Below are 8,873 nucleotides of genomic sequence, written 5' to 3'. Positions count from 1 at the left end.
TGCATGTATGTTTATGTGCATGTAGTCTGTGTATGTTTATTTTTATGTGTGTGTGTCTGAATGTGAGTGAGCGCGTGTGTGTGTGTGTGTGTGTGTGTGTGTGTGTGTGTGTGTGAGAGAGAGAGAGAGAGAGAGAGAGAGAGAGAGAGAGAGAGAGAGAGAGAGAGAGAGAGAGAGAGAGAGAGAGAGAGAGAGAGAGAGAGTTTAGTCGCCATGTTTCTCCTCATCATTATTCCTGAAACACACTCAGCGGCGGCGGGCAGATGAGAGAGAATCTCCCCGTCACCCCGCATCCACACTCACCGCCACCATCCTCCTCCTCTTCATCCTCACCCCACCACCACCACCACCATCATCATCATCTGACGGACTTCATCCCGCTGCCAGGACTTACTTTTTTTTTTAGGAATTATTCATGGGAAGAGGACTGAGGAAAACTAAGTGACACTCAATCGGTGCCTTTGGAGAACTTCGCTAAACTCACTTTTTGCGGATATAAACACATTTTATCCACATTTTCCACACACGCAATGCCTAAATATCAGATTTGGGGGGCGTGTCATGTTATTTCGGTTGGTTTTGAGGAGAATTCTCTTTGAGGACGAGCTAAAATCTGTTAGCCTGCTAGCCGAACGTCTTTATTAGCCGGATCATTAGCATCAGTTATTTTAACCCGTTAAAGTTGAACAAACTGGGGGGTTTAAAAACTTTATATACTTGACATGGTTTGACACTAGCATTTGTTGATATTAATACACAATTTTTGTATTTACACGAGAAAAAAACAGTTACGATACATTGTGTCGGGAGAATGTTGTTAGCTGGTTAGCTTTAGTAGCTACAGAAAAGGCACTTAAATATCTGTAAATTTATATTAACAAAACGCAAGATATAAATGACTGTTTTACACACAAGTGCAAGGCCTTTATTAATATAAACACTTAAATTGTATTTTCCTTTCTTATTTGCTGGTTTGTTGATCCCCCACTGAGTACATTAAAATATGTAGTGAGAAGTTTTATTTGTGTATGACATTAAAATTAGTTTGGAGTTTACTGCAGTTTTGTAACTGCATTCGACTGTGATGATGGGTGGGTTATATTTATAGCTATTTACATATACCATCCAAAGATTGCATCGATTTTAATAACATTACACTACATTTTTTGGACTGACACTCGTTTTGAACCATGTCTGGAGAAGTGCGTTTGAAAAAGTTGGAAAAACTGATCCTGGATGGTCCTGTCCAGTCTAATAGACAGTGTTTTAGTGTGGAAACTCTCCTGGATGTTCTCATCTGCCTTTATGATGAGTGCACCAATTCCCCACTCAGAAGAGAGAAGAACATTGCTGAGTTTTTGGAATGGGGTGAGTATGGTGCTTTAATGACATTTATGCTTCTTAAAATCATTGCATTTCACACCTAGACCATTTGTAAACAATGCGTTTAATCTTTAACCCATATTAAATAAATGCATTTCATTTTCAAACCATCTTAAACCCATGCATTTTAAGATTAAAGCATCTCATGTCATTGCATTTAGTAATTAAATCATCTTATTGTAGTACCAAACTTAAGTTCAGTAGATGTTTGGATTTTAAAGTAATCATAAATAAGTTCACGCAACAAATATCTTTAAGCCACATTTGGCAGCACTGAATCATAGTGTGTGTGTGTGTGTGTGTGTGTGTACAGCCCTGGAAAAGTCAAGTAGCAACATGCTGTTAAATTCTGAGCCATCATACCAGCATGCTGAGCAGTATATCATAAGGATTCATGGATTGAAATTAACCTCAGAAACGTATTTAAACTGTTGCAAATGATTTATTTTTAAAAGTGTGTGTGCTATTTAAATTCTTAAAGGGCTTGTTGAAAAGCTATGAAAGAAATCGACTTCTGCTTGTGGCAAAGTGTTCTGACACTGAAGGATATGCTATTCACTGTCATAGTGATTGATCAAACTGGTTCCCTTTCCCTATAGGAAAGACTATAGCTGTTGGGATTGTGCATGAATAAGGTAGAAAAAGTGCCCTGGGCCATACGGCGTCATTCTCTTCAATAACACTGCTGATGTATGAAATATGAAATCTCCTTCTTTTGTGTTTATACAAAGCATTTCTCCAAGCATGGAATATGACAAGGGCTTATGTGGTGGTAAAGTTGTAAAAACGTTAACTGAATTCAAGTAGACCTTGCTGGGAAGATTTAAGTGGCCAGTCATGTGACTAAACTGTAGCTAAACATGTACAGTGTATTGGGAAAAGCAGTGCATTGTTCGAGTATGTTTAATCAGGGACCTCCTGACCCAGCTTAACTAATGAATATGACTTTAAACTTGTTACATGTTTAAGTTGTGCAGGAAATAACTGGAGCGCTACATCACATTCCAGCGTGAATGAACATAGTGTGTCGTCTGTTTGTTTATTTTGTGGCGTGACTTGCAGCTACCCTGAATGACCTGAATTGTAAACATTCCTTCCATGGAAACAGAAGGCATGATGCACGCAGGATAGACTGAACAAGTGTGGCGGAGAATAATCAACGCACACACTGTAATACAATAATACAAAGGATAGATCGCATTGGTAGGGAACAGAAAACAGTTGTGAATATTCTATGAACTTGTAGACCTCTCAAGCTGAGCATATGCTATATTTTAGACTAATGTTTTGGGAAAAAAACACTTGGTTTAATTTTGATTCATCTCAGCTTCTTGCCAAATCGGTGATGCTTAGATACTCTCCAATTAATTTTTATGCTACTTAAATGAATGGAATTTGTAGGCTCTTCAGGTAATTTATTTGTCCTCTAGTTTTAAAACTTTTAAAAGCATTTTAAAAAGCTGTAATTGCATTAGGCTAAACTGATCCTTGCACACCTTTAAGCCACAGGTTGGTTGGAGACGATGCCAGGACAAGCTTGAACTCATGCCCAGATCATCAGCCAGATTTGTGTTATCTCTGTCAGGGTCCTGTGATGACCACATGCTTGAATGGGATGCTTTATTTTTTATCTGACAGTTTTAGATACGGTACATGTAACATCCATCATAACTGATGTCATGGTTTGATTTATAAAGTCTAAAGGAAAAGTACAATAATGCATTCATGTTGAAATGTTTTTGTACACTGTAAACCCGAACTTAAAAAAAGTTTGATTGCCTCGGTTTTCAAGTTAAGAGATTTAAAGTTTAAGTAAGCAGAACTTGTAGATTTTTATTTTGTAATCATACATTTTAATTGATCTGATCTTGAAATTTTAGCAAATCCATAAGCAAATTCATACATTTAACTTAAAAATATCATGTAATCTCACATTTTTGGTATTGGAAACTTGACTAGCTTTAACTAGCTAATTCAATAAATGCCACCTTGCTAACTGGTTACAAAAACATAATATAACATGTCATTGTGGCATTTACTGTCCGTTTTGAGTGTCATTGCAAAGCATGCTGGGAAATAGAATCCCAGCCCAGTTTCGGTTAAATTTAAGTTGGCCTAAATTAAAAAACAAGTTCATAACACTCAAAACAATGCAACAATTCAGATTACTTAAAATGTCAGTTTTGAGAACTCAAAAGAAAAAGGAAATTCGAAATGCTCATAAAAGTTCATTTGTTTGAACTAATTTGTTTAATTTGAGTTGGCTCTACTCCAACCAATGTGTAGTCTACTCTGGTAACTGAAAGGTTGTAGATCAAACTCTTCATGCTGTACCTATGAGCAAAATGATATCTCAGGTTACCACACACACACACACACACACACACACACACACACACACACACACACACACACACACACACACACACACACACACACACACACACACACTCTACAGTTTCTGTTTAAAATAGAAATAATTAGTAACGATATATACTACCGTACAAAATTTAGGGGTCAGACATTTTTTTTCTATCTTTTGAAAGAAATTAATACTTTTATTCAGGAAGGATGTGTTTGATACATTCTTGATAAAATTGATAAAAAGTGTTAGTAAAGTTTAAGTTTTATATTGTTGGAAAAGATTTATTGCCTCATATTTAAAATATTTAACAAAATATATAGTATTTTTCCGCACATTTTCATGGTTTATTGAACTAGTAGGGTCATTAAAAACAAATATCCCCTCCAGATATCACTTTGGGCCACTACTGTATATAAAATATTTCTTTATTAGTAAATCTAGGATCAGGTTGTATTTGTATAATGTCTAATACACTGTTGAATAAGAAAAAGTAGGCATTGATATTGTATGCTTCCAACATCTGCTCTTATCAGATGATTTAATGATTTTTTTTTTTCAAAGTCCTGCTAATTCTTTAGGCTTTTCCATACAGTCACTATTCACAAATCATGCATAAAGTATGGCAAATTGTGTCTGTTTACATGCACAACCTGGCTAAAACAAAATCTGATCAGCAGACCTAGATTTGCTTGCTTTCCAACACGTGTTCTGCACATGTCTTTGACATTATGACATCAAAACCGTTTTCTTGCATTTTCTGTTCATTGATGTGCTTGTTAACCTTCAGTTTTTTTGTAATAATTAGCCAATTTGGGACCGTTATCAGCATTTCTTTGTACTTTTAAATGCATCAATTGACTAATTAGTAATAGTGTGCCAATTTCATGCTCTTACTGCTTTCTGCGAGAGGCCTGAAGTCTTGAAGGCAAATGTAGGAATGTGCAAGTCACAGATGCGGTTCAGGCCCAACTGTTTGAAAGAAAAGGCTGACTCGGTGGACGGTGACTAACAACTACCCTCTGGTATTTGAAGAAGTCCCCCTGTATAGTGAGTTCCCCCAGACAGCTGGTTTAAATTGACAACCCAGGTGGTTTTATGTGACTATCCTGTCACTCACAACCCCAACATCTTCTACATCTTCAGTGTTCTAGCTTTCATACCGTACAAGTTTATTTATGCAGGTTGGGTTTGCTGTCAGGTATAACCGGTCTCATATTTTGGGATTAGGTTTGTATTAACTTTGGGAGGTTTCTCGTATTCAAAGGTCGAATCCTCCTCATCACAAGCTTTTCCTTTATATTTAGTCCTTATTTGTGTCTGTATTATGGCAAGTCAACACCTGTTTAGTTGCCGTGATTGGCAAGACCAATATGATTTTTAGGGATGGGTATAATCTTGTTGTCTGTTCTGAATGGATTGAGTTTAGGACCAGACTTGTTCCTCCATTGTTATCGGCTTTCTCACAGATCAACAAGGGCCAAAGCCTAAACACTGTCAGTTGTTTTTTACGGTCATTTAAGTTTAATAACATGGCTAATCTTCAGAATATCCAACTAGCTTATCTTTGCAGATCATGTTTTTTTTTAAAAACTCTTTTGACATGATGTAATATTATGGTTTTGTGTGTATTTGAGATTAATCAAAATTTAAATAGATAAACACCCTAAAGGGGTTGGTTCACCCAAAAATGAAAATTCTGTCATTAATTACTCACCCTCATGTTGTTCGACACCCGTAAGACCTCCGTTCATCTTCGGAACACAAATGAAGATATTTTTGTTGAAAGCTGATGGCTGAGAAAGGCTTCAGATAGGCCTCCATTGGCATTCAGTACATTTATACTCCCAAGACCCATAAAAGGCACTTAAAACGTCGTTACAAAGTCCATCTCACCACAGTGGCTCTACAATCATTTTACGAAGCGACGACAATAGATTTTGTGAGCAAAAAAAAATCTAAATAACGCCTTTTATCCAACTTGTTCTTGTCTTCCGTGTATGCCTCCACGACGCATGCGCGAGAATATGACGCAGATCCGGCGTTCGGACAAATGACCCAGAAGCGATTTGTTTACAAGCAGAGGAAGACGCGCGTGTCTAAGCTGTTGGATTCTACATTGATCGTGCTTTAGGTCTCGGCGTAGTGCTCAAATGGGACTAAAGTGTGCATTTCATGGATTCCCGAATGCCGGCGCTACGTCATATTCTCGCGCATGCGTCGTGGAGGCACACACGGAAGACAAGAAGAGGTTGAATAAAGTCGTTATTTTGATTATTTTTTATTGTAGAGCCACTGTGGTGAGATGGACTTTGTAAGGACGTTTTAAGTGCCTTTTATGGGTCTTGGGAGTGTAAATGTACTGAATGCCAATGGAGGCCTATCTGAAGCCTTTCTCAGCCATCAGCTTTCAACAAAAATATCTTAATTTGTGTTCCGAAGATGAACGGAGGTCTTACGGGTGTCGAACGACATGAGGGTGCAACCCTGCAACCCTTTAAAGGGTTAGTTCACCCAAAAATGAAAATTGTCATTTACTCACCCTCATGTTGTTCCAAAGACTTTCGTTCATCGTCTGAACACAAATGAAGATATTTTTTATGAAATCTGAGAGATTTCTGTCTCTCCATTGACAGCTGCGCAACTACCAGTTTCATAAAGAGTTCGTAAAACTAATCCATATTAAAGGTGGTGTCTAATGCTATTTCATAGATTCTAACTTATTTACACTAGCCTGACAAGCCAGACCCACATCAAGATGTTGGGTCTGGGAACACACCATTGGCAGGGCTCAATCTGAGGGGCGGGATAAACGGTTGTCTTTCAAATTCCCTCTGCACGCAATAGGATAGCGCTACAACCAACCAGAGCAACGAAGAAGGTGAAGCGGAGCTAGTTGATAGATTAAACTTTCGTTGTATCCGGTCGGCAAAACTTTTAACACATCTTCCTTTCTTAAGAATGACTTCAGTGCCGTTCTTTGTTCTTTTCTCAAAGAAAAGCTTAACTCCAAGTCTTCCAGTGTCGCGGCCAAAGCCGATTTGAAAGACCGCTGTTCGCCAGCTTCTTTGTTTACGAGTAGCATGCAGAACCGTGGCAACTCTGCCGTCATTATGTTAAACCCGCCCACCGACTCTATACGCGATGTGATTGGCCTGACCAGAGTTTGGTTTTTCCAGCTAGCAAGCCAACGGAGAGTTGCTAGACGCCCTGGCTGCAAATTAGATTTGCTGCCGCTAGGGTACGTCTAGATTTCTAGGCTATATTGACACTGTTAAAGAGATGGATTTGCTAAACATGCTAAACATGTCCAAAGTAAAAAAGAAAAAAAACACGAGTTTGACGTATGATTTCAGGATTCGTATACTTCTCGGAAAGTTTTTTCGAGTATGGTCCTGTATAGGATTGGGCTTCGGTTTTTTTTTCGATACCGGTGCCAAACCGATACTTTTTAAATGGTGCCTGAACCGATACTTAAAAAAAAAACGAGGTGGATGACATCAAAGAGTGGCTTTTTATTGATATTTTTTTATTATTTAAATCGAACAATTTATTAAAAGTTTAAAGTATACTTAAATATGTAAATATAAATAAATACAAAACACAATTTACTTAACAAATTCACAGTAAAACCTAAGCCACCTGACCCAACTACAACAGAGCTAATTTATCACTAAAAACAGTTACACTACAGTACTAACAGTAGTAGTCTGCATTCTTGGTATGCTACAAACCAGCTTTTCAAGGTTCAGCTTTATTTTGCAGAAATATGACCATATTCTCTCTGCAAATATTTTAGACCACATCGCCTTATTGTTTCCAAGGTGACGCATCATGTTTCTCACATGACACACAGCAGACCCAATAGTGCTGTATGACAGCTGTATCGGGTTTATTTCTTTTTTTCTTTTTTATTCAAATTATTCACAAACTTGCTGACTATGTCACAAGCTATCTGATATTCTGATTTTCAAATATGTGTGGGTGAATGTGTGTTAGTTGATCTTAGGGCTGGGCGATATGGTTGAAAACTGTATCACGATAAGTGTTTCATATCGGCGATATAGATAATTATTGATATTTTTATGACCTATTTAAAATATTTTGCATTTAAATATTTTTATGTTAAACATAACCTTCCTCTGATTATAATCCCCTCAGTTATAAAGGCAGAAATGTCGACACACACAACCATGGAAAATACTCAAATAATTAAAATATAAACACAAAGTCTAAAATCACAATGAACACTTAACAATTATCTCTTAACATTAAGGTGCAGTGCCTCCGTTATTTCTTTGTAACTGTTAGTGTTTTATCGAATGCATTTTTTATTGATATCGATTACGTGTCTATTGCGATACATATCGTTATCGTTTTATCGCCCATCCCTACCTTATTGTTTCCACGGCGACGCATCATGTTTCTCACATGACACACAGCAGACGCAATAGCGCTGTATGACAGCTGTATTGGGTTTATTTAGGTTTTTCTTTTTTATTCAAACTATTTACAAACTTGCTGACTATGTCACATCTTATATTCTGATTTTCAAATATGTGTGAGTGAATGTGTGTAAGTTGATCTGTACTGCGCGATGGGCGCCGCCATGTTAGTTTGCGCCTCAGAGAATCGGATCTGTCGGATTTACAACACGTAACTCATCCACGTCTCACGAAATACATAAAAGTAAGTGACCACTGAACTGGGAGAAGAATAGAGTAAACTATATAGTTACTATATAATGTGTATCTGATATGAATAAAACACGCAGTCAAATTATAACTGTCTGAAAGGATTGTTATCGCCGCTTCCATCGACATCAGTGTGTATTTTTTGCTAGAGCATTTAAATGTTTGAAACCGAATAAATAAACATTATAGGGTTGAAAACACTGACTAGTTGTGATATGTGACGAGCGCTGAGCGCGTCTGTCTCTGGCTCGGTGCCAGCCAAAGAGCACGGAAGCACGTTTGAATTTAAGTGGCATGAGGCACCAAAATCTGCGTTCTGATTCGGTCCGGTTATATACAGGTTATAAAGGTACCGTTGCCATATTGGCACCTGGTTTGGGTACCCAACCCTACCTTTAATCGAGGGGTTTAGTCCAAATCTTTTGAAGAGACTT

General features: G+C 37.6%; 1 protein-coding gene across 19 annotated transcripts in view; it reads left to right on the top strand.

The window, feature by feature from the left end:
• Nucleotides 1-231: 231 nt before the first annotated feature.
• Nucleotides 232-8,873, top strand: part of cdc42bpaa (CDC42 binding protein kinase alpha (DMPK-like) a) — a 104,745-nt gene continuing 96,103 nt past the window's right edge. For all 19 annotated transcript variants that reach the window (XM_079832315.1, XM_079832314.1, XM_079832312.1 and 16 more), the window contains exon 1: nucleotides 232-1,368. In XM_079832315.1, coding sequence (XP_079688441.1) covers nucleotides 1,191-1,368 — 178 coding nt within the window. In that variant the 5' untranslated portion in view covers nucleotides 232-1,190. The remainder of the gene's footprint in view (nucleotides 1,369-8,873) is intronic.

This window comes from Gobio gobio (genome assembly GCF_949357685.1).
Source record: "Gobio gobio genome assembly, chromosome: 13".
NCBI classification, from domain to species: Eukaryota; Metazoa; Chordata; class Actinopteri; order Cypriniformes; family Gobionidae; genus Gobio; species Gobio gobio.
This window is presented reverse-complemented; position numbering and strand designations above follow the sequence as displayed.